Genomic DNA, 25,915 nt, shown 5'->3' with positions numbered 1-25,915 from the left:
GATTGCAACAGCATGCTCGCTTAGCATATACGCTGAAGAAACAAAGTAATTAAACTTCCAGCTTCCACGTCAGATGGATAGTTGGACTTTATTTTAAGATGCGTAGCAAAGCCTGTGTTGAAGGCGTTTTCTTACTAAATTGTCCTCGGCCAAGCTGTGTGCATAAAGTACGTAGAAGAGGCCCCTTAAACAGTTTAAAGGCAACTAAAAGCTTAGCATCAAACAGCAAAGATGCCGTTTTCTCGGTTTATGACGCCAACCTCACAAGCGTATCCCACCCTGTAGGACGAACGGGCCGAGATTAAATTGGCAATCTCCAAAAGCTCCCACAATGCGGTGATGTAATGAGTGTGCCAAAGTGCTTTGCGCAGGGGTGGCCAGACGGGCAGCTGGGCGGCTGGAAATTGGATTGCGTTTTTAACTGTCCATGTGGTCACCCGGTTCAAAATCAAACAGTGACAGAAATTGATTATCTTTTAATTAAAGGTAACCATATCCACCTTGGAGAGCCACTTCCTAGAGAGTAATGTGGTTAATTCATGCGGATCACTCCGGCAGCGGCAGCCGGAGCGCCGCTTCGATATAGGAAAACCATCCAGGGACCAAAAAACCCCCCAAAAAACCCAATCCACCTTATTTGCTGAATAGTGTCATTTAGAACGCGGACACATTTGAAGCAGACTTGTTTCCAGAAGACGGTGCGGCAATGTCAAAGTGGAGGGTGGACGGAGTCTGCCGAGGTTAATGATGTGAGATTAATCGTTTAATTAGGGAGCTCAATAGCGGTGCTGGAGGCAGTCACCCAAACCCTCAGCTGTGTCCCAGATCCATCAGTGCCATAGGACGCAGAGATCCGCCGCCAGTCTCTTCCAGAAAAGGACGTTTTCATTTTACATTTATACCAAAAGCTTTATTGACAACGGAGACCTTGACGATGCAGTTTGGGTCTTCACCATGACCGAGGGGTTCCAAAAGTCACTTTTTAAGGATCAAAAACTGTAAGCTAGCCTCGACCTAAATATTAGGTCAACATGAAGCAACCTGTTGGTGGAATGTTCAATGACATGGTGGAATGTTCAGTGCCATGCTGTTATGTTCAATGCCATGGTGGAATGTTCAGTGCCATGGTGTAATGTTCAATGCCATGGTGTAATGTTCAACGCTAGCTTCTTCACAAGTCAGAAAGCTGTTAAATGCCTGACTGTGTTTGTCTGTTATGACGACGCCCATGCAATCGGAGCTAGTGGAGACTTAAATTAGCTAAAGAGGAGGGTGGTGGGGTCGGTCAAGACCATTGGAACAATGGTAGCATGGCTTTGTGGTCTCCAAGGGAGGGCTAATCCAGAGGACACACATTAATTAGATGAGTGGTGGGTGGGTTCGGTGTGGGGGTGGGGGTCGGGGTCAGTATCTAACCTCAAAATGGGATCCCTGAAAAGTTGGGACTCTTCTAGCCAGCTGAGCCCCAGCACCTCTAGGGATCATTTAATACACTTAACATCTAGCCCACATTGATCTATCAATTTTTGGTTTTCAGGCAACCCCCCCCTCCACCTGACCCACCCCAGTATCCACTTACCAGAGTAGTTTCATTTCCATTACAATGGTGTCACATGCTATTCAAAATGTCCCACTTTGAATGTTTCATTTGCACAAATGTTGCTAATTGCAAAGAGCCCATAATGCAGTGTGCCGGCGTTGGACTCGTACGCCTTCCTGGGACCAATACTACGTAGTATTTCATGCAATCATGGATTCCCCCTGTGCGGTTTCTTTTTCCCCAAATTGTTTTAGTTTGTCCTTGCCCGGTTGGCGTTCAGATCAGGGGATGTCGTCCATCTTTTATGATTACGGTCTATGTAAATAGACTTGACTTGACTGACGTACATCTTTATTATGTTTATGCTGGTGTTTGAAGGCTGGTTATGGTTACTAGTGGAGGTGAATTTATAGCCCAGAAAATACGCTAATTGTCTGTAGCATTGTCATTGGGCATTATATCGGTTCTCCGTTAGCGTCACCTTCCGGAAGGGCCAACTCTAATTGAAACATATTCCAACCAAATGAGTTTTCCCCAAAGGAAATAACATAAATCCATTTAATCCAGTCTGGAGACTCAAAAATGTTAACTAATGTTAACTTTTTTTTAGAATAGTTTTTCCATGCAAAAACAATTAGAAATGTATATAAATGTGTAAATATATGTATTTATCCCTTTCATGTATTTATTTATATACATTACTGGTGCTTTGACACTTTGCAACCCCACACTAGCTAGCTACTACGACCAGAATAGGGCAAAATACTATGAATGCTACTACATAGGTTGGGCATGTACTGTATATGAAACTCTAAAACCTTTTCGGAGGTGTTTTTAATAGCGACCTTTGTAGGCGCCATACTGTCGGGGCGTCCCATTACGTGCAGTAATGAGGGGTCTTTTTATCCACACAGAAAAGAGAAAGATGTGCGTTCGTGTCTCTCATAAGGATTGTGATTGACGGGCTGAATTCCAAAAAAAGTGCAGTTTTCTTTTCATGTCACTTTTACCTTCATTGAATACGTGCTTGTTGATAAAGATGGCCGTGGCACGGCGAGATCCACCTTTGTGTTTTCTTATGACTTATTTCTTGAATTTTCATCTTCTTTATCAAACATGCTGGCGACTGCGTCTTTCTTTGGATCCATTTCGGGTTATTTTGCAAAACACGAATGAGACATTTTTATTGTGTACTTTTATACATTTAATGGCATATACAGGAGAGCGTAGATATTGGATAATTCTACTGTTTTAATATTTGCATGTATTAGTAGTCATTAGTTATGATGGTCTTTGTCTTGTTTTAACGCTGGCTAAATGTTGTCATGTGACTTCCACGAAGAGGGGGGGGGATTCACGTTCACCTAAATGCAGGTTTGACGCCTGAGTAAAGTAGCTAGATAGATAGATAGACAGATAGACAGATAGATAGACAGACAGATAGATAGACTCCCTTTATTGTCATTGCACAAAAACACAGTAGTGAAATTGCCAACGAAATGTCGTTGCCTGGCTCCCATATAATAACAGACACAAAAGAAGATAAGTAATAATAATAATAATAATAATGTGGAGAATAAAGAGATAGAATAGACACCAAATATGAACAACATAATGTAAAGTGCAGCGTGAACAGTAAATTGCCCAAATAATTAAAATAATTTAAATAAATAATAATAATGTAAGTAAAGGTAGAGGGGCTTATTTGGCATTCAGCAGTCTGATGGCCAGGGGGAAGTAGCTGTCTCTGAACCTGGTCGTCCTACAGTACAAGCCGTCCCATCATGTGCTGGCTATTAAAAAGTGAAGCGGTTATTCTTAAAACATTTGTTTTAAATACCCACTCCAGGCGTCCTCCTCAAATCACAGTGCGGTTTGTCTTTTTTCCCCAAATGTCACATGGTGCTTATTGGCCGTCTCCAAGAGTGTGCATAGACGTTAGCCTCCATAATCGGAGCCGGAGAAGATGAAAGCTGTTACATAACCGAGGCTCACACTGGGAAGGAGAGGAGCGAAGGGTAATTGCACTTAGAGTTCTTGTTCTTTCTGTGCTGTCTTGAATAATTCACAGAAAGCTGCAAGGCTTTGATAGAACCATCTACTCGCGTCCCCGGCAACCACCCCGCCCCCACCGCCCCCAATGCCCCTTCATTGAGACACTGGGGTATTGAAAGTTTGATGTTTTTTTTTTTTTTTTTTTTACTCTCTGGCCGCTATAGGTTTAGACGGCGTTTCGGTTCGGCCGGCAGTGATGAGTCACATCAGGTCGTCGGGGACACGGAAGCGACACTCGGGCTTGCACGCCATGGCTTGAAAAAGATGTTGCTTTGTCGTGGGTGAATAAGCCTGGTTTGACTCCGCTCAGTAAACCGTTAGCGAAACCCTACGAAAGAAAATAACTGCTGTGTTCTCTAATAAGGTCAAAAAACATTGCCATTGATAGCCGTGGCTGTAGGCAACCTCCTGATGTTGTTTTCATAATGCAATGCTATTAACCGATAACTGTTTTGGTAATTAATTCATGTTAATTTATGTAAATTAGTGGCGCTCCAATCGATCGCCCACCGATCAGTATCAGCTGATATCAGTGAAAAGTCATGGTATCGATATCGGCTGATACTGGCCAAAAAACACCGATCCCCTCCATTTGTTTGCTCCTGACATGGAAGAATGTGAGAATTAGGCAAAATGTGTAAGCAATTATGGTAGAAAAGTCGATGAAATGCGATTGAAACGAGAGCGATCACATACGCTGGCATCAATAGGCATCGCCCGTGACAAGCTGTCGCCTCTTGACTCTTTACATTTTACAGACGTTTTATCACGGTAATAAGATATTTATCTATCTATTATCGATATCTATTGATACTCAGCTGCTGCACTTGTATTGTTTTTTACAATCAACTCACCTCCGAATGCTGACTGAGCATTGCTGCTATTACAACAGCGGTTCTGTGTTGTGCTGATATATTGTTCATAAATCACCACGTGGTCAAAGAGAGCTTATGTTTCTGTTTCCGCTCGTTCAGACACTCCAAATCATTATTCAAGTAAAAAAAAATGAACTTGTATGCTGTAATGAGTTTTTCAAATGACGCAAATAACAATTAACGCCAATTAAAATCCCCTGCGCTTTTGTTAAATACACATCCCGGCTATAATTACAGCAATTACGGTAACTAACAATTACTAATTCCACAAAATCGATAATTATGCTGTTCTTTACATCACATTGTCTGCCATTTATTGGCGACAACAAAAGGACCACAGGAGCATGTTTTTATTATTTTATCAGTCATTGACGAATAATAAAAGTAATAACTAATCTACACAGTACTTTTCCATCTTCACTTCCAAAACACAAATGCAGATAAATGTTGATGGGCTTAAACAGCCCAAATTGCCTCAATCTCATTGGGGTAAATAACTTACAGGGCGGGGGGGGGGGGTAGGTATTTGGGCTTCATTGCAAACAAGCCGCCCGCTAATGGCCTGAAAAGGAATAAATGGAAGCGTTCCATTAAAACCAAACGCTCCGATGACATCAGACGTATCCCCCGCTAAGTGTCGCCTGGTGAAAATGATAACTTGCTAATCTATTATTCATAAGAATTAATGGTTTTCACTCAACGGCGCGCACATCGATCCCTGATACTCGACACCGCAAAGACGAGCAGGTTTGGGAATATGCTAATTGTCGCTCCCATTTGTGAGCGTCTTTCTACTTTCTTTGCGTTCAGCAATTGGGCAACGTTGAAAAGCACATAAAATAGCTGTTAGCTGCTCCTATTTTAACGGCTAAATCGCAACCTCTTTGCTCTGCTTGACGAGTGCGGCAGAATGTGTGGCAATTAACGCAGTGAGGGAACGCTGAGGAAATGTTAAATACTCACGAGACTGGGGTACGAGTACGACTACTGCAAAGATGTACTGTGGTACCAAAGTTCCATAAGAAGAAAACTGAAACCTTTGGGGGAAAAAAATGTAAATCCAACAAATTTGTTGCCATACAATTAGCGTTAGCGTGCTACCTGTTGCTTTGGAATGCTAATATGTTTTGTATGACTTAAATCGGGCTCCTTTTGTTGGCCAATTTTAGTTTTATTGAGGTATCAAACCTTTTTCCGGTTACTTTGGCATGCTACTTGATGCTCGCTTATGTTTGTTTATGCTAAGAACTCTGCGTATTTGTATGGTTACACTTATTTGTTGTTTTTGTTTTCTTTTTTTATTATTAACTGGTTAGCAATATTTAAGCATGATTTTTATTCTATTTTTTCTGCATTTTTACCAACATTTTCCGGGAGTGACTCTCTTCCAGGCTTGTAAATCCAACAAATTTGTTGCCATACAATTAGCGTTAGCATGCTACCTGTTGCTTTGGCATGCTAATAACTTTTGTATCACTTAATTCGGGCTCCTTTTGTCGGCCAATTTTAGTTTTATTGAGGTATCGAGCCTTTTTCCGGAAATGACTTTCTTTCAGCTGTTGCTTTGGCATGCTACTTGCTAATGCTAATGTATTTTCATTTGCCCTCGCAGTGGGAAATGTTTATAACAAATATCCATGTATGCGTGGGCCACTTTAAATTGTTTTTACGACTTAATCATAATCATGGCTGGGTCATTGGTCGTAGTATATGTTAGAGCGGCCTATGAACGTATGAACGGCGACTGGAAAGTCTACCTAATGATGATACAGTCAGACCAGACAAGAAGTTTGGATTTATAGGAGTATTTTTTCAGCAAGTTGAACGGTACGACATCTAATCTCATCATTTAATCCGGCGCCTTGTCTCTAGACAAACACAAGCAATATATTCCCAAGTCTAGAACCTCCGCCTCCACAACATGACAGTTCTGGCGAACGCCACCTGGAAAGGAGCATGTGTTAAAGGCACGTGTGTCAAGATAGTGACTTTGGAGCATTATTTAGATGTGTGGGGGGGGCAAAAAAAACCCAGAGAGAAAGAAAGTGAGAGAGTGCACATCTCGGAAGGATTTGCATAGGTAGGCTTATGTGTTCTTCACCTCATCCCTGCCGTTGTTTTCATGTGACAAGTGGCTGACGTTCAGGGAAATGGGACACACAGCAGTGGGAAAAAAAGGCTTTGAGAAAAGAAGTGACAAAACCGAACAGTGTGATAACCTCAACTGTCACTAATGGAGGAACACCCAGTTCTCATCCAAATAGAACCTTCTGGCCTTTTGTTGGAGTGCCATTACCCTGTGTACATAATGTGTGTGTGTGTGTGTGTGTGTGTGTGTGTTCGTGTGGTCAAGCCAAACATCTTTTGACATTTTCTGACTGATCTGGATCAGCCTTTATCCGTTTACAGTGCAGTTTTTGCTTTTTGCATCCAAGTCAGGGCTCCGGACTGCAACTAAATGGTCGCAACTAAAATATGAGATATTGCGAGTACATTTCACTATATATCGCGTTACCGTAAGAAAAAATCCTATTAATGCCAGCGTATGTGATTCATCACATTTGATCGACTTTTCTACCATCATTGTTTACACATTTTGCCTGGTTCGCATTTTCTTCTGTCTCTCTGGCGGCACCTAGCTAGCTAGATTTATCCGCCTAGCCTCTGGTCGACCTCTCCAACAGACTTTTAATCACAGTGAGTTTTCTCTTTAAAGCAAACAAGAAATGCGCTTCGTTCCGACCTCATTTTTGTCCCACGCGGATTGATTCATTGTTTCATTCAAAATGTATTGTCCCGCGACCCTAATGAGGATAAGCGGCACAGAAAAATGGATTTATGGAAAAAGTCCAGACTTCAACCTCTCATGTGTTTTTTTTTTTTAAATCTCCTTAGTCCTCTATGAAAGCCGACCTAGTGTCTGTGTAGTCAAGATAGTCAACTTTGACTTTGGAAATTAGCAATCAACACATTTTCCTCTCGATTAGATCGTGCAAAGTGTGGGATTTATCCATCGATAAATGCGAACATTGAGGCGGGGATCACACTGAATCCGTTTCAGCTCCGGTCCTGATCCAGTTCGGCTTGCCACAAAGTGCCACTCACACTGACTCCAGTCGGCACTACACAATTACAGGTAAAATACCCCAAAAAACGCCAAAAGACAGTGACCCTTATTTCTAACCCTAACCCGGTATTCTGCTTGTGCTCCTAAAATTTACCTTAGGGGCCACCAGTGCTCCTGCAAATCAGGGGGCCTCTATCAACACAAGCAAATTCCAAACCCGGAATGGCCATAGGACCCTAGCGCTGGTAGTAATAATAATAATAATAATAATCACTAATATGGTCATGGGGAATGTAACCGTACGCCATAAGAACTGTTAAGTTGGTACCTGATTTTTAAGGGTTTCTTGAGAGATAGGGTGCTTAGGTATAGGCTTAGCCATCTACCATCTATTTTGACACTGAACTCGTCCATGTAGACCTTGTAGATGCCCCAGTTTTTGTAAGATTCAGTTTTTGAGGAAAGTTTTAGGAACGTTGGCTCTTGTGGTACATGTAAGACGAGCTATTCTCTGGAAAAGTTTTTTCATATATATATTTTTGGGTGTCTGGAACAGATAAATAGGGTTTACATGATACCCTATGAAAACAATGTTTTAGTTTGTTGTTGAAAAGCGAGGTAGCACTTTATTTTGGTCATTTTCCATGAACCCGGCCTCGGGCTTAGAAAGGTCAAAGCTCATCTACTCAGCCCCCAAACTCTTGTGATGTCCAAACCTCAGTTTCTAAACGTTTTTCCTAACGCACCGGAAGGCTGCATCGTTAATTTGCGGCCCGGGACTCTTGTTCGGTGCCGTCTGATCCACCATTGCCGCGGATCAAATAGCGTCCACCGTAGCCGTGACACATAGATGTTAGCAGAAGGAGTCCCTAAGTGAGGCCAGAACAGCGATAATAGGTCTTTAGAATGGCGAGCCAGCGCCCTTTGCACGCACGGATGCATGCTGTTGCATACGCTCTTAAGAGCTTATCAGGTTAGAATCATTAGCGCTGCCTGCAGTCACAGTCGGATGCCGCAGAAAAGGATCCAGTGATTGGTGGCTTACACTGTAAATATTTTCACTCTGACTACCGGGACCAAAATATCACCCAAATGTCAGCCAGGTTTGGGAACAATGAACGGGAGGCACAGGTCACAGAAGTGCGGTGTGTGGGGGGGTGCGGGGGGGTTATTGTGTATCGTCAAGCACGCATAACAATCCGAGCGCGATGGCACACTTTTCTTACTGTGAATTTAAATTACCGTGCAAGTGTTGTGGAAAACAGCCCGTGTTTAATTCCAGTTGGCGTTTTTATTATTGCACACACCAAAGTAAAACACCTCGTAGCGATGGGCGCTAAGTAACATCCCGTTTATGGCGGATTATCCCGCTTGGACTTTTAAGCAGGAAAGTTGTCACATTTATTCTGGCGCATCGAATATGTTGGATTTGCATCTTGCAAGCTTACAAGACTTTTATTTATATATATATATATATATATATACACTTACAGTATGTGCGTATGTTGAGTATACATTTTAAGGAGGTCCAGGATGAAAAGTCTACCTTTAAAGAGCTAATATGCTAATATTCATGTAACAATGTGTTTATTATTGTGACTGTGATTTATATATTGCATTTTTATATTCCAATTTCTCATTTTAACTCTTTCTAAGCACAAAAAATGTATTATAAAATAAATTATAATATATAATTTCTTATTATACAGTGTAGTCGTGCTTAAAGGGGACCTATTATGCTAATTGTTGGCCCTTTGTATCACGTTGTGGACTCGTACAGAGCAGTTACACACAATAACCCGCTCAAAAAGATCTTTTTAGATCTTCCAGATTCCACACCCGATGACAAACGGGCATACTTCTTTCCCTGACACCGCAACAAACATTTCCCTCACGCCATTGCGGACGCTTTGAATAGAGCTAAGCAGAGATGGGCAGGCCTACAGCGTATCTGGGCATGCCCAGATAAGCAAGTGACGTCAGTAGAACAGACCGCGCAGAGCCATCCAAAACTTCTTTGAGGGCTTAATTCAAGATGTGCAAACCTCATTTTGTGATATTTCGGCATCTTTTAACACGAGAATCCATCCCAACGACATTTAGGGATCAAAAGTGGAAAAGCACAATAGATCCCCTTTAATAAAACGGCCATCATATCATGAAATATAGTTAATCTGACCAAATCAGTGACATCATTTTAGAGATAAGGTATTTATTAGGAGAAAGGTTTTTATTTGTTAAAATGCATTTCTTCAATTATATTGAATATGATATATATTTTAGATTGTTTCCTGAAAATACTGATACTTAATTTGAATAATTCGTACATTTAATAGTATGAAATATGGTACGCTTATATTAATAGTTTGTCCTTTTGAACATGCATAATTTCAACAATACAACACAAAATGACACAATATAATAATAACAGTAGTAGTAGTTTTGCAAAAGTATTACAGTATGGTAAAATGGATGACTCTGAGCTAATTAGTCATTCTCTTCCTCCTCTGCCGTGAGGTCTGTCGTCGGAGAACAAAGCTGTGGCAGCCATTTCCCTGGTGTACACCCACTGCAGGAAAGCTGGTGTCTCCTCTGTGTACACAGTGTAATAATTCCACCCCCGTGTGTGTGTGTGTGTGTGTGTGTGTGTGTGTGTGTGTGTCCACATTGCGTTGTCGTCCTTGCCAGCGTGCTGTAGGTGTTCCCCACCCTCCCTTTGTAAGGACTCTGGAGATGTAAAGCGAGCAGGTAGCGAGTGCTATTGAAGCCAGACCGGTATTATTATTACGGCTGTAAATAAAGGCGAGGTGTGTCGCACCGTTGTGCCAACTTTGAAACGCACGCGATGGTGGCGGGCGTGGTGCTCAGTGAAGGTAAACAAGACCAGAGCAGGAGTTGGCACCCTCCGCAATCACACGGTGGGACGTTTACACCAACCAGGTTTTTTTAAAGACGTGTTTTTCTTTTTGTTTTGGTCTGTAGTCTGCATGCAGACTGCCAGACAGGGACTTTCTAAAACTTAACGTCAGTGGGGAAAATAACTTTTTTTTTAATGTATGTTTTATGTAATGTAAGCTACATTTACCTATGTAATATATATTGTTTTTTTAATTTAATATTTTTCATTCATTTTTTCTATCACAGGGGTGCTGGAGCCTATCCCAGCTGTGTTCCAGCTGCGAGAGGCGGGGTCCACCCTGGACTGGTGGCCAGCCAATCACAGGGCACATATAGACAAACAACCATTCACACTCACATTCATACCTATGGACAATTTGGAGTGGCTAATTAACCTAGCATGTTTTTGGAATGTGGGAGGAAACCGGAGTACCCGGAGAAACATGCAAACTCCACACAGAGATGGCCGAGAGTGGGATTGAACTCGTGTCTGCGTGCTAACCACTTGACCTCCGTGCAGCCTCTTTAATATTTTTATTGTACTATTTTTAGTGTTTTGCTAATGTGCTCTGCTGTCTCCTTATGTAAGCCATCTTCATTTAATATCATATGGTTTTCTATATTTAAGTCAATATAAAAAAAAATTGTCTTAATTTATGATTATTTATTTAAATTTTTAATGAATTTTTTTAAATATAATTTTTTTGTCTTTTTTTTTTTAAACATTGTGACTTTTCCCAAAGTGACTTTCTTCCATCTGCGATTGGATGGCCACCACTCGAGGGTGTACCGTGCCTCTGGCCTGAAGTCAGCTGGGATAGGCTCCAGCAAACTCCGTGACTCTAATGAGGATAAGCGGCATAGAAAATGGATGGATTGGATGGATGACCTTGACACCTGCTGACACTTTTTGGGTTTCTATGGCAAATCTTCTCGTATGGACGGAGATATTTAAGGGGGAGTGAGACTTCCTCTTTTGATCAGTTCCTCATTTTAAAACATCTGAGCTGCAGATGTGATGAACGGGAAAGACGGAACACGTGTCAAATGTTGTGGTGTTGTTTGTGTGCCGTACAACGCCCGGCATCTTTCCGTCTTACACCAGGTCTGCTCTGTCCTCCTCAGGCCTGCCAACTTTCATCAAATCCCCCGAGGACCAGACGGGCATCTCGGGCGGGGTTGCGTCGTTCGTGTGCCAGGCCACGGGAGAACCCAAGCCCCGAATCACCTGGATGAAAAAGGGCAAGAAAGTCAGTTCTCAGCGCTTTGAGGTGAGCACAAACAATGAACGTGAGGACACTTGAGAGGACAAACAGCACCAACGGGAATGTGTGGCGTCTTCCATTAGCGGCGATTCGCCGGGAAACAAAACACATCTGCTCTCTCGCTTTCCCCCTGCAAGCCCGGGCAGGCTTGCCTTGGCTTTAATCTTCCTCCATCTTGGTTTATATAGTCCACTTCATCTTTGTCTTCTCACACCCTCATCCCTCCCATGCTGTTCCTCGCCTATCATCTCCACCTATAGACCCCCCCTCCCCCGTTGATGTATGACTTACTTACTTACTCCTTGCTTCTTTGAACGCATGAACAAAAAGATCCGCTAACCTAATCCGGCTACACTGCTAGCGGGTCTATTGGGTTAGGCTCCGGGCCGGTCTTCCAATAATGCGTATCAGGTCTTGGCGTACTGGAAAGAACCTCTCACGGTCGTGTCCTTTATGGGCGATGGGCGTTTTCCTGGTGCTGATCCTGTCCAAGCGGGAAATAATCAGCCAAGTAAGTCGCTATTCCGTTGAGATGATCGTTGATGTTGGTTCCTACCGGTTTCTACAGCCGGTCGATGCCATGTAGCGACACGCGAGCTGGAACCAACGCAACGTTATATTATTATATCGTTATAGTATTATTATTATTACATTCCCAACAGGCTGGTGTCTAATATGAATATCATTGCGGATGTCTCACAAATTCTAATTTGGTTTCTGTGAATTTGAATTGAGGTGATAAACAGGAAGTGGAACTAAAATTCCATGACATGCCGTGTATTCCGAAGTCCTTCTTATCCTCATTGGTACGTTTACATAATTACAGCATCGACTGTTAGGAATGAAAGCATCTCTATTTCATTTGATGTATTATCGCTTTTTCAGAATACTTCATCCAAATATTCAATAATAATAACATAGTAATAAATATACCACTAATGATACATAATAGTAATGATAAATAATAATTAGATACAACAATGTTACCCCGTAAAGTAGAAATGCACTCGATAGCCAAGACCTCCGCCAAGCGTCCTAGTCCCGCCCCCATAATTTGATTGATTTATTTTCCGACTTCCAAATTCCAATTATTTGACTGAATTGAAATTCCAAAGTCAGAATTCCAGAAGATACTTTTCGGTGGTAGATCCATCCATCTACTGATGTGTACAGAGTTCCCACATGGACAGGAAGTGATGGACAGGAAGTGAGACGTCCATGATTGCACTCCTATTGTCGTTTGCTAGCATGTATCGTTCCCGCTTCCTGAACGCAACATTATCCCACCGCTTTAGCTTGAATCATTCCATGGTCAATTCCATGGAGTCGCGGGGCTGCATGATCGTACGCCAAACAAATCTTGGTCGGGTTAAAACAGACGGACAGCTGCTGGTGCGAAACCCTCGTCGAGTCCTTTCATGCCGATTGATTGAATGGTTATATGAGAACGTGGAAAATTCCACAAAGCGTGTGGAGTGGAGTAGTTGGAGTTGTTGGCATGGTGCAATCAAGTGAAATGCCGTGAAAAAGAAGAAAAAAAAAAAAAAGTCTAACCTTTTTCTTTTTTTTTCTCAGGTGATCGAGTTTGACGACGGCTCGGGATCGGTGCTGCGCATCCAGCCGCTGCGTACGCACCGCGATGAGGCCATTTATGAGTGCACGGCCGCCAACAGCGCCGGGGAGATCAACACCAGCGCCAAGCTGACCGTGTTTGAAGGTAAGATGAGGACCTCCTCGCTCTTCTCCGCCATCTTGCTTATCTTCCACAATGTTCGTGATTAGCATTGGTGCTACGTTTAATTACCGGGACGACCACAAGTCGGAGGTGTCCCGCTCTTATGATGTTCTGACAGGAACGTACGCAAACAGAGATGCTTTATGAGCGACAAATTCCTCCTTTTTCTGCTCCACTTTATAAAGAAGAGGCTCTTGGAAGTCTTTCTTTTGAAGATGCAGCTTTTCATCATCCTTCCTTTTGAACATGCCGCCGCCTCTGACCCACCCCCTTTGCGGCATAAGCCCACTCTGTGTGATGGGGGGGGGGGGGGCTCGCTTCTTGACGATAGCCTCGTCATGAATGGCGCTAAATGCGACCGATTGCTAGATTGCAAGCATCAGTCCATCACTTCCTGTGATCAGACGGGGATCAAACAATGAGTGCACAAGTTTAGCACGTTCGGCAGGTTAAAGCCTCCACGATAACGATGAGTCTGGTATGACGGAATGACGATCAAACAGACGTGACAGCTTATCTTCTGACTCGCCTTCTCACTCTGCATGGATGCAACCTCACGTGTCCTCCGTCGTTGCACCGCGTTGTTCTTCCACGGGAGTGACCTTGCTAGATTGCTCCTCAGCAACGCCACCGTGGAGCGTTTTTTGTAAAATAACCCTGCAAATAATTTAGCAACCGGTCGCTAGGTGAAACCAGCCCACAGTGTTTGCATGATGAAATAAACAACATTTGGAGTGCTTTCCACATATTGAACTCTCCCCCTCACGCCCGCAGGCCGAGCTTGACCCGCGCCGCCCTCCCCCCCTCCCACCCACTCCTCATCGGTAGCGTTAATGTACATGATTTATGTGGACAGAGGTTCCGCACCTCCCCTGCTCAGCCTTCCATATCAGTGGGTCGTGAGCATGCATTTCCTCCCTAATTGATTGTAATTTTGTCATGCGGATGCTCGTCACTGCAGGGGTTCGTCTCATGATAGAAACTTTCCAGAGCGGGGGGGACAATAACAGCCTGGGAGCTCGCCAGTGGGAAGATTAGGGTCATCCCCCGCCATTACACCGGACTTACAGAAGATCCCCCCCTCTCTCTCTCGCTCTCTCGTTCAAACGCAGCCTTCCCATCCCATCTCTCTTCACGCCCACTCTTGGGTTCTCGCTTCCGTGCACGCTGATTTGATGATATCATCGACCGAGGCTTGCGTAATCTTCCCAAAGGGACTTTTTCCTGCTGCGCAAAGAAATGTTTCTCCTCTCTCGCCTCATCTTTTGGCATTGTGAGGGATTGTGTTGTGCCGGTGGAGCGGCGGCGCTAACGCGGTGCACGAGGTGCACATGAGTCAGATTAGATTAGAGGTTCTGAGATTGGTTATTATGGAAGTGGTTGTGGACTGCGGCTTCCGTTCTTCTGGAAAGACGCTCCGACGGACTTTGGAGTGTGTCTCTCTGAGTTTGGTGCATCTGTGAGGTCACAGGTCGATGTGATGTTCTCCTTTTCTGGAGGCGGGTTGAGGGCCGCTACTCTCTTAGTATTCTGTTTGTGTTGCACCTTAACATTTGTACAGCTAATGTACATATATAGACATTATATTTTGGGATTTAGTTAATTTTTATTGTTTTTTATTTTATTTTGTATTTATTTTTTTTCTTCACTGTAAAGCGTCTTTGATTACTCTGAAAAGCGCTATAAAAATAAAATGTATTATTTATTATTATATAGACATTAAAACAAATCAATGCGATTATGCTGCTCAAAGATCATCTATATGACAGGACTGCTGCAAAAACATTAATCAAAGATCCTCTAAATGACATAACATTTGTACAGCTAATATACATATATAGACATTATATTTTGTATTGAGTTAATTTTTTATGTATTTTATTTTATTTTGTATTGTAGGTATTTTTTTTTCTTCACTGTAAAGCGTCTTTAAGTACTCTGAAAAGTGCTATGAAAAATAAAATGTAATTATTATTATATAGACATTAAAACAAATCAATGTGGTTATGCCGCTCAAAGATCATCTATATGACAGGACTGCTCTGCTGCAAAAGCATGAATCAAAGATCCTTTAAATGACATAACATTTGTACAGCTAATATACATATATAAACATTATATTTTGTATTTAGTTATTTTTTATTATTTTATTTTATTTAGTATTTATTTTGTATGTATTTTTTTTTCTTCACTGTAAAGCGTCTTTACTTTGAAAAGCGCTATAAAAATAAAAAGTATTATTATTATATAGACATTAAAACAAATCAACGTGGTTATGCTGCTCAAAGATCATCTATATGACAGGACTGCTCTGCTGCAAAAACATGAATCAAAGATCCTGTAAATGACAGAGTGTTTTGCTGTTCTTGCCAATGTGATGGCTGCCAGGATGCCCCTGCGTTGTTGCGTGTCAGTGCTGTAATGTTGTTGTATTTTTGCATGCCTTTGTGAGCACGCCGCCCTGTCGTCTCCAGCAAAGGCGAGACGTATCTTTTATCGTATCGTTTGTGAGCATTTTTTGCCGTGGGGATCGATCCAAATAAGTCTGAGAAGACATTTCTCTCTCGTCTTCCATCATCAATTTAAGCGGCCTGGCGATGGATAAGATGTTGTTTTTGATGGCGCCAAGCAAAACGAGGCGAGCTCATGAATCTTCATGGAAAGCTTTGCTCTCCGCCACAAGCTGAGGCAGGCAAGCAAGCCCGTCCTGCTCTACCTGCCTCAAGCACAATGGCACACGGCCAAGGCAAACCGGCGCTTGGTGAAGGTGAAGATTTCATTGAGTGTCTGAAGCAAAGATAGACAGATGCTTTTGTTTGAGGGCAGACAAACATTTCACAGTGGACTCTTTGTTTTGTGTTTGCACGACATGGCAACACGCTCGGCTTGATATTTTGGTTTTATGATTTTGTCAAAGGCTAAAAATAACTTGTATACTATATATATATATAGTTTTTATATTCAGTAGTTTTAAAAAATGTATGTGCCCTGGGATTGGCTGTCCCCGCCTCTCGCCCAAAGTCAGCTGGGGTAGGCTCCAGCATACCCGCCACCCTCGGGAGGATAAATGAATGAATGAAAGTTGCCTACAGGGTAAATCTGCCCCCATCCATTTTCTTTACCGCTTATCCTCACTAGGGTATGCTGGAGCCTACCCCAGCTGACTGGGCGAAAGGCAGGGACGGCCAATCACAGGGCACATATAGTCAAACAACCATTCCATTCAGGGTAAATCTGCTCCCATCCATCCATTTTCTCTACCGCTTATCCTCACTAGGGTATGCTGGAGCCTACCCCAGCTGACTTCCCGCCACCCTCGGGAGTATAGATGAATGAATGAAAGTTGCCTACAGGGTAAATCTGCTCCCATCCATCCATTTTCTCTACTGCTTATCCTCACTAGGGTGTGCTGGAGGCAGCTGGGGTAGGCTCCAGCATACCCGCCACCCTGCGAGGATAAATGAATGAATGAAAGTTGCCTACAGGGTAAATCTGCTCCCATCCATTTTCTCTACCGCTTATCCTCACTCGGGTATGCTGGAGCCTACCCCAGCTGCCTGAAGTCAGCTGGAATAGGCTCCAGCATACCTGCCACCCTCCCGAGGATAAATGAATGAATGAAAGTTGCCTACAGGGTAAATCCGCTCCCATCCATCCATTTTCTCTACTGCTTATCCTCACTAGGGTGTGCTGGAGGCAGCTGGGGTAGGCTCCAGCATACCCGCCACCCTGCGAGGATAAATGAATGAATGAAAGTTGCCTACAGGGTAAATCTGCTCCCATCCATTTTCTCTACCGCTTATCCTCACTCGGGTATGCTGGAGCCTACCCCAGCTGCCTGAAGTCAGCTGGAATAGTCTCCAGCATACCTGCCACCCTCTCGAGGATAAATGAATGAATGAAAGTTGCCTACAGGGTAAATCCGCTCCCATCCATCCATTTTCTCTACTGCTTATCCTCACTAGGGTATGCTGGAGGCAGCTGGGGTAGGCTCCAGCATACCCGCCACCCTGCGAGGATAAATGAATGAATGAAAGTTGCCTACAGGGTAAATCTGCTCCCATCCATTTTCTCTACCGCTTATCCTCACTCGGGTATGCTGGAGCCTACCCCAGCTGCCTGAAGTCAGCTGGAATAGGCTCCAGCATACCTGCCACCCTCCCGAGGATAAATGAATGAATGAAAGTTGCCTACAGGGTAAATCCGCTCCCATCCATCCATTTTCTCGACTGCTTATCCTCACTAGGGTATGCTGGAGGCAGCTGGGGTAGGCTCCAGCATACCCGCCACCCTGCGAGGATAAATGAATGAATGAAAGTTGCCTACTGGGTAAATCTGCTCCCATCCATTTTCTCTACCGCTTATCCTCACTCGGGTATGCTGGAGCCTACCCCAGCTGCCTGAAGTCAGCTGGAATAGGCTCCAGCATACCTGCCACCCTCCCGAGGTTAAATGAATGAATGAAAGTTGCCTACAGGGTAAATCCGCTCCCATCCATCCATTTTCTCGACTGCTTATCCTCACTAGGGTGTGCTGGAGGCAGCTGGGGTAGGCTCCAGCATACCCGCCACCCTGCGAGGATAAATGAATGAATGAAAGTTGCCTACAGGGTAAATCTGCTCCCATCCATCCATTTTCTCTACCGCTTATCCTCACTAGGGTATGCTGGAGTCTACCCCAGCTGACTGGTCACCACCCAGTGGCAGGGCACATAAAGACCAACCTCGCAACCTTAAGTGGCAAACGGATCAAAATAACTCACGGCAGCTGCTGCGCATAGATCAAGTATCGTATATTACATAAAAGCATAACCATAACCAATTGTGTAACACCCTCCAAAAGAGCGATGCCCTCATCTGGACTGGACTATATTTAGGCTATTGTTTTGCGGGCGAGCAATGCATCAAGTTCACAGCGGCGAAACTGGGTGTGAAAAACAAGGGGGCAGCTTGAAGCAGACGGAGATTAATGATCAGGTGCCTTAATGGACCGACCGCCGCCAGCCTGAAGCTTTGAAGACTCGCCGTTGCGACAACGGTGTATTATAGCAGCTTTGATGAAAACTAATGGAAAAGCTGGGAAACAGCAACTGTAGTGCCCTTGTGCCTTGTACAACATCTTGGATCTACTTCCAGGTCGAGTAGCCTGCCGGCGTGGCGTGGGTTTCCGTTGGCAAAAGTGTCCGTGTGCGTGATGTCGGTGTTGGTGAAATAAGTTGGGATGCTGATTGGACTTTTGTGGACTTTCTCTCAGAATCAGTGCTGGTCAAGAGACGGTGGGCGGGGGGGGCACATTGTACTACATGCATTCTGGGAAATTTGGCTTGATGAAGCAGACTGAGATGAGGACTGGTATGAGGACTGGTATGAGGACTGGCTTGCTGAAGCAGACTCAGATGAGGACCGGTGACCGGTATGAGGACCGGTGACCGGTATGAGGACCGGTGACCGGTATGAGGACCGGTGACCGGTATGAGGACCGGTGACCGGTATGAGGACCGGTGACCGGTATGAGGACCGGTGACCGGTATGAGGACCGGTGACCGGTATGAGGACCGGTGACCGGTATGAGGACCGGTGACCGGTATGAGGACCGGTGACCGGTATGAGGACCGGTGACCGGTATGAGGACCGGTGACCGGTATGAGGACCGGTGACCGGTATGAGGACCGGTGACCGGTATGAGGACCGGTGACCGGTATGAGGACCGGTGACCGGTATGAGGACCGGTGACCGGTATGAGGACCGGTGACCGGTATGAGGACCGGTGACCGGTATGAGGACCGGTGACCGGTATGGTGACCGGTGACCGGTATGAGGACCGGTGACCGGTATGGTGACCGGTGACCGGTATGGTGACTGGTGACCGGTGACCGGTATGGTGACCGGTGACCGGTATGGTGACCGGTATGGTGACCGGTATGGTGACCGGTATGGTGACCGGTGACCGGTGACCGGTATGGTGACCGGTGACCGGTGACCGGTATGGTGACCGGTGACCGGTATGGTGACCGGTATGGTGACCGGTGACCGGTATGGTGACTGGTGACCGGTGACCGGTGACCGGTATGGTGACCGGTATGAGGACCGGTGTCCGGTATGGTGACCTGATGCTGACCAGGTTTGGAAGCCCACTGAGACTGGATTGATGAATGGAGAATCCAAACGAGCCAAGGTGGAGGTGTTTGCTTTTACGCCAGTCCGAGAACTGTGATGCATGATCACATGATCTGATGTAGACAGCGATGGAGTAAACAAACATGCAAACCGGTAAATCCGTGCGAGTTTGTGTTCTAACTCTTAAGTTGTCATGAAGCGAGTCAGTGAGTCATTCCACCGCTAAGTCCCTGTGGATTACAGCAAAGGAAGGTCGAGCATTAATTATTTCCTTCACCGGCTCTTTTATTTTTCTCAGGACACTCGTCAGAATTATGGATTATGCATTATGGACGTCATTCCAGTTCAGCCGCCCGACACGTGCTTTTCTACTGGGCTCAAAGGCAACTGTGCATAAAGGGGAAGCATGTCCGAGTGCATTGCACTCCCCGGGTCGCCTGATTTGTGGTCTCCAGCCTAATTAGAGCGCTGTGCCTTTGCATCAGTCTTGACGTGGCGTTTTGTACACTCAAAGAGACTTTGAGGCGGCCCTCTCAGGGGTCCTTTGAGGTCGGGACTAATACTGTAATGTCACATTTGTGGTCTGCACTTGGGGGGGGGGGGTTGCAGGCCAGTAGAGTGAGGATTTGTTTGGACTTCAAATCATTTTCCCTCCGTAGAAAATGATGGGAATTGAATGAGCATTTTTTTTTTTTCTGATTATTATTCCCAGTTTGCTCCTGGATGAAACTACAGCATTGGTTTTGTTGCTGACGAGATGAAGGACTGACCATGCGGCCAAGAGCTACATTTCCACCACAAAAGCATTCAAGTTGTTTATAAGTACCAATATTAGTTTCACTTTGCTGTTTGCTAGCTGCCCTCAGTCTCCTCTTGGATAAAAACTTGTTCTGCAGCAATGATATCATAACAAAGCAAGGCCACCTTAATACAAATTTTTGTATTTTCATGTAAATTAGCGGATGGAAAATCGGAGTACACCACATGTAAAGCCGGTGATATGCGAGCCGTGATTGGGCCTGCGGTCCTTTTCGTACATCGGCCAGACAAGCATCATTTAGCAGGACATTTACTGAGGCGCTTCAATTCAAGTGGGGGTGCTGCAGGTCAGAGCTCAGGCATCGTTACCCGTGTAACGACTCATTGTTCCCTCCGGTCATCGCCCAGAGTGTCCACTATAGCCAACACAGACGATGACAAAGGATGAGAAGCAGCCTGTGAAGATGATGCTAATATTTCCATAGGACAAAAAATGACAATAAAAGTGAATTAGACTAAGATTGTTTGCATTGGAGGTCCATGCCTGCGTCTCATAGTGACTTTGGTCCAGTTCCACAATGTCCTTGGTTTGAGCGTTCTCCCTAGTCTGTGTGTGTGTGTGTGGGGGGGGGCCTTTAACCAAAATGCCAAAGTCCAACTTGGCACTTTGTCATCCTCCAACGTCCTTTTTACACGTGGATGATAGTTAAGAATGTACACATTTAAATATAATGGTAATGGTTTCATTTCATTTGAAGTTCCCAGTTCCACATGTCCAAAAGGAGTAGGAAGAAGCAAAGCTTATTGAATCCTACCCCTCCATCTGGTACTTTTACAATCAGTAACTGTTACATTTGTTCACTTCCTGCTTTCCATAATACAGTTTAAGGGTTTTTTTTTGTATTTTTTGTATTTTTTATTTATTTTTGTTTATTTTGTTTATTTTGATTATTTTGTTTATTTTATGCACCTCGTACCACGTATAATGTTATTGACTTATTTTGTTATACTATATTATATATTATAGTATGTGGTATTCAATGTGATGACTTTCTTTTTACACTTGGATGATAGTTAAGAATGTACACATTTAAATATTATATTATATTATATATATATTCTCGCCTGAAGACAGCTGGGATAGGCTCCAGCACCCCAGCGACCCTCGTGAGTATAAGTGGTAGAAAATGAATAAATGTGGTCATTATATTTAGATCAATACTGCAGATGAGTTCATTGTAACGGCTGAGTAGCGTAGTGCATGCAGAGATGGACATCAGGAGGTTGCCTACAGCCACAGGTTGGTGTCGTTTGGAAAGCTTCACTCCCCAGTAGACCCAAGTACCGGCATACCGACCGTGCCGTTGCAAAGTAAAAGAAAAAGCATTTATCTTTTAATGGCAGCTATCTTTTGTCTTCAATATTTATCCAGGCTTTCTGTTTGGAGGGCGTCGTCTCGTCCTTAGGAAGACTGCAGACGTATCTCTCGAAAGGCGAAATGTTATCTAATGCTAACAGATCAAAAGCCCCATCATTACCAAAGTCCTCCCCTGCCAGAGTATAAATTAGAATTTTCTTTTTCCCCCCAGACGGCGGCTGCATAAAGTTTTTGAAGTGAACCCGCCTGTCAACCCACTTTGAACTCGTAATCTCAGAAAGTTTGGTGTTTGTAAAGGTCACGCAAAGCGCCGAGCGAGTACCCCCAGCTCCCTTCGTATCAAAGAAGAAAAAACCCACAAAAAACATCGGGACGACGCTGCTCCTCGGAATATTAATAGCGCTGACATATGCGCACGTCGGGCTGTGAACGGAGATGTATCTTTTGGAACCCGCGTCGGTTTGCAGCTTGACTGTATTTAGCGGCGCTGTGATTGGTGTCAGTAAACAAATTACAGCCTCGCCGCTTCCTTTATTTGCTCGTCCGCCATCGCAGTCCCCGGGTGCAGAGGCAGGGAAGCGCTGCAGCACAATGCCGGTAATAAATATCCCAGCAGCCGGGCAAGTGCGGACAACACAACCGGCTGGATAAATAGCTGGGAAATCTCATTGCGCCTCTTCAACGGGCGAAGATAAATACGTACATGAGCTATAGTGGAATGATTTAACACCCGGCCGTGCTTCTCCGACAACTTAATCCCTTCCTTTGCTCTCCGCTATTCAAATGGTTCACAATGAGCAGAAATATGGTATGTTGTGTAACAGATAGGCGCCCCACGCCATTGTGTCTTTAAACGCCAACTCAATGGCTCGGCATGTTGGCGGGCTTGGCGTTAAACGGTCGGCCGGAGCAGGTTGCGCGGTTGGTGTTTGTTGTCACAACATGTGTGCGTATTGCGGACACACACACACACACACGCACCAGCGCAGGCTTTTACCTCTTCAGGTGTGTTTGCGAGCTCCTCTGTGTCTGAGATTTAATATCTCCCACCATCTGCTGCTGGAGGCCCGGCGCCGTAGATCATATCCGGGCTGACAGTTACAAACTGCATTTGTCTTTGCTCGCCTCTCACAAAGACGTAGACAATATGGCAGAGTGGACGGCCCCGGTCTGCGGCCTCACACGACCAAGGACGCGAGGACGGCTTTGGTTTGCTGCGTTGTTGTCCCAGTGAATCACTTCACCGCACAATACTTTCGTTTATTATGCTCATTTTTGGGCCCTTGGTATTGGATTGTGGACTCCGATAGAGCAAGCTACACACAATAACACGCATAGAAAACTCTGTTGATCTTCCAGAATCTGCACCTACTCCAGGTGGATTTCAAAACTGTCTGTTTTAATTTATTTCTCTCACGACCACGCCCACTTCGCTGTGATTGGTCACACTTCCAAGTACTTCAGGACTGCTACCGAACCCCACGTCGGGGTTGACTTTGTAGCGCTAATTGAAAAGTGATTAGCAGATTCTGACTGGCCAGAGACCCCTGTCTTACCTGGATGAACTCAAGCACATGAATGCACCTTTCCTGGTGAGAGCGGGTGGCTTCACCCGGCCGACACCGTGGACGCACAGCGGCATTGAAATAACAGTCAAGGTCAAACCAAAAGTCAGTTTGATTGTCACAGCTTCGTCCCACAAGCTTAAGCACTTCAACCACAAGACCGCTTGTTATGACACTGGTTAACACCAGGAATGGAATCATGCCCCCTAGTGGTTGTGAGCAGAATAGGGTATGTTACCCAAGTTCTTTGAAGAAACGCCCGGGTATCTGTGGCACTTCATTTCTTCTCAGTAAATGTTTCAAAGAGATTTTAGTCTCCATTATCCACCAAATGCATTGACAAACGTGTCCTTCGATGGAATCCCTGGCAAATTCATTTACCTGTGACCTTTTTCTCCCTCTCGTCTTCCCGCGTACGATCGATCAACGATACCTCTACCTCATGTGACAAAAGCCGTTTAAAAGAAGTGACTGATAAATGTCTTCCAAAAGTTTAAATTGGGTTTTCTAGTGTCATATTTCAGACGTAGGGATGGTCTCGGGCAACATTTTTATCATCTCTGCTTGTCCATCAATTTGCTGTGTGCTTTTGGCGAGCTGTATCTGTAAAGAGCAAACGCTGCACTGTCAGCGATGATCATCGTGTCTGTGGCCTCGGGGAGCCGAGGAGGGAGGAAGGAAGGCGGGGAGGGAGAACGTGGGCAGCAAAGGAGAAAAAACCTCAATCAATGACCAAAAATAAAAGAAAGTTGGAGCGAGCCAGCAGGAGCGAAACCACACGGCAGACATGCAATTTGGAGTTTGGAGTTGAGAAATCCTGTTTTGTTTTCAGTATGTGTGGTGAATGAGATTATAGTGCCCTCCTCTCATAAAATTCTGTGTAATTTCGGGGTATTAGAATCCACCCCGAAAAAAAAAACATCTGCAGCTTCAAGAACGGATTTCCTTTTTCTTTTTGGACAAATCCCTGAAACAGCCTGAGAGGCATTTCGGAAACGGCTCCCGCTCGGACGCCAAGTGGTCTTGGCAAAGACACATGAAAAGTCTTTTTTTTTTGTGTACAAGCTTCAGACATTTTAGCCAATCATATTATTCCAGGGGGGCATTGAAGCTCTTTATTCCCACTAAAATTCAGTGCAGCTGTGGACGGTCACTTAGTCTTTGGATCGGCTGCTTAGTTCTTGTCCATAGACAAACAATAGAAAAGTGGAAAAATATGAAAGTACAAAAAAAATGTACATTTCAACCAAACCTGACATTAGTAAAAAAAAAGTCAAAATGTGCGAAATACGCTCCATTAATAATAATAATAATAATACATTTTATTTGTATAGCGCTTTTCAAAATACTCAGACTCTTTACAGAAAAAATGGAGTTGAATAAAAGCAAGTAAACTGAGTAAAAGATGCGTAAAAATACAACATTCATTCGTTTATACAGAGCTAAAACATGGAATGGAATGGAATGGAATGGCCTTTATTGTCATTATACAAGATGTACAACGAGATTGGAGAGCTTCTCTTTTCAGTGCAATAGTCGAGTTAAAAAAGTATACAAAAAGTAGAGTAAAAAAAAAGACAGTTTAACAAGATATATATACAAGAAATCCAAAATATACACAGATATATACAATATACAATAGACATATTGCAGATATATGAATTTTAGTGCAATGATGAACGGGTCTTAGTGCAAATAATGACTGGTGTATACAGATGAGTAAAAGTCACATATGAGTGTATTGTAATGAGTGTATTGAGTTGTTAAATAAATATGTTTTCGATGTAGTGTATGTGTAGCTTAGTATGTGTATGTTGTATTGCTCCTATATTGTTTTCCATGCTGCTATTTCTATTTTATTTAGGAGCACCTATCTCCTAGTGAAAAAGCTAAGCGTTCAAGCACGGTCCAGTGTCCGTGCATGGTGTGCATGCCCAAGCGTTGCTCCCGTGCTTTGATGGAGAGTGCAGGGCAATTGCACTTATCGGTTGTTGCCATAGCTCATTCTCAGGACGTATCGAACCTCTTGTCTGGATGTTGTCGGCCGAGGCCTGCAGCGTATATTGAAGATGTGACAAGACATGCACATCACTTCATATCTGCCAATTGTCAGCAAACAAGATGGGGATGGGGGGGGGCATGCGCAAATTGACGTGTGCTGCTAAATATCCCCCACAGACACCATAACAACCAGCTTTTGGTTGTTATTATTTCTACCAGATTGTTTTGAAGGCTTGTGAGAGCTCGGCTGATTTTATTATTGCGACGGCTGGCTGTCGTGCAGATGTTACGTTATTGACGGGTGGATGCAGGTTAAACGCGGCTTGTTGGCGTTCTTCACTAATGCACCGCTATTCTTGCTTGCGCTGACTTGATTTAAGGGAGCTTCTTTTGTGATAATTAAGACGGGGGAGATCAGGCTCTTCTGCCGAGTCATTGGAAATGTTGCAAGTTTGCATTCGTGGAGGTGTTTGCCTTCCTCGGTAACAGGAGAAGATGACCGTCCACGTGACTTGTTAGGTGTTGTTTGGTCAGATTTGGCAGCTTTGGCCAAGCGGCGTCATGTCTTCTTACACGGTTTCCACCAAGGGGCGTGGTTCAAATCAGGCGCACGCTGTCCAGGCTGTAATCCTGCTGACACCAAAGAAGGGCACTAAATGTA

At 44.2% G+C, this 25,915-nt stretch overlaps 1 protein-coding gene across 14 annotated transcripts in view; it reads left to right on the top strand.

Moving 5' to 3' along the window:
• Nucleotides 1–25,915, top strand: part of LOC131109441 (receptor-type tyrosine-protein phosphatase F-like) — a 173,607-nt gene that overhangs the window by 71,771 nt on the left and 75,921 nt on the right. For all 14 annotated transcript variants that reach the window (XM_058061455.2, XM_058061452.2, XM_058061449.2 and 11 more), the window contains exons 3-4: nt 11,561–11,706; nt 13,276–13,417. In XM_058061455.2, coding sequence (XP_057917438.1) covers nt 11,561–11,706; nt 13,276–13,417 — 288 coding nt within the window. The remainder of the gene's footprint in view (nt 1–11,560; nt 11,707–13,275; nt 13,418–25,915) is intronic.

The sequence above is a fragment of the Doryrhamphus excisus genome, linkage group LG2 (genome assembly GCF_037039965.1).
Source record: "Doryrhamphus excisus strain RoL-2023G ecotype Guam linkage group LG2, RoL_Dexc_Guam_v1.1, whole genome shotgun sequence".
Classification (NCBI taxonomy): Eukaryota; Metazoa; Chordata; class Actinopteri; order Syngnathiformes; family Syngnathidae; genus Doryrhamphus; species Doryrhamphus excisus.
The sequence above is the reverse complement of the archived record's forward strand: the minus strand, read 5'-3'. Positions and strand labels throughout refer to the sequence as shown.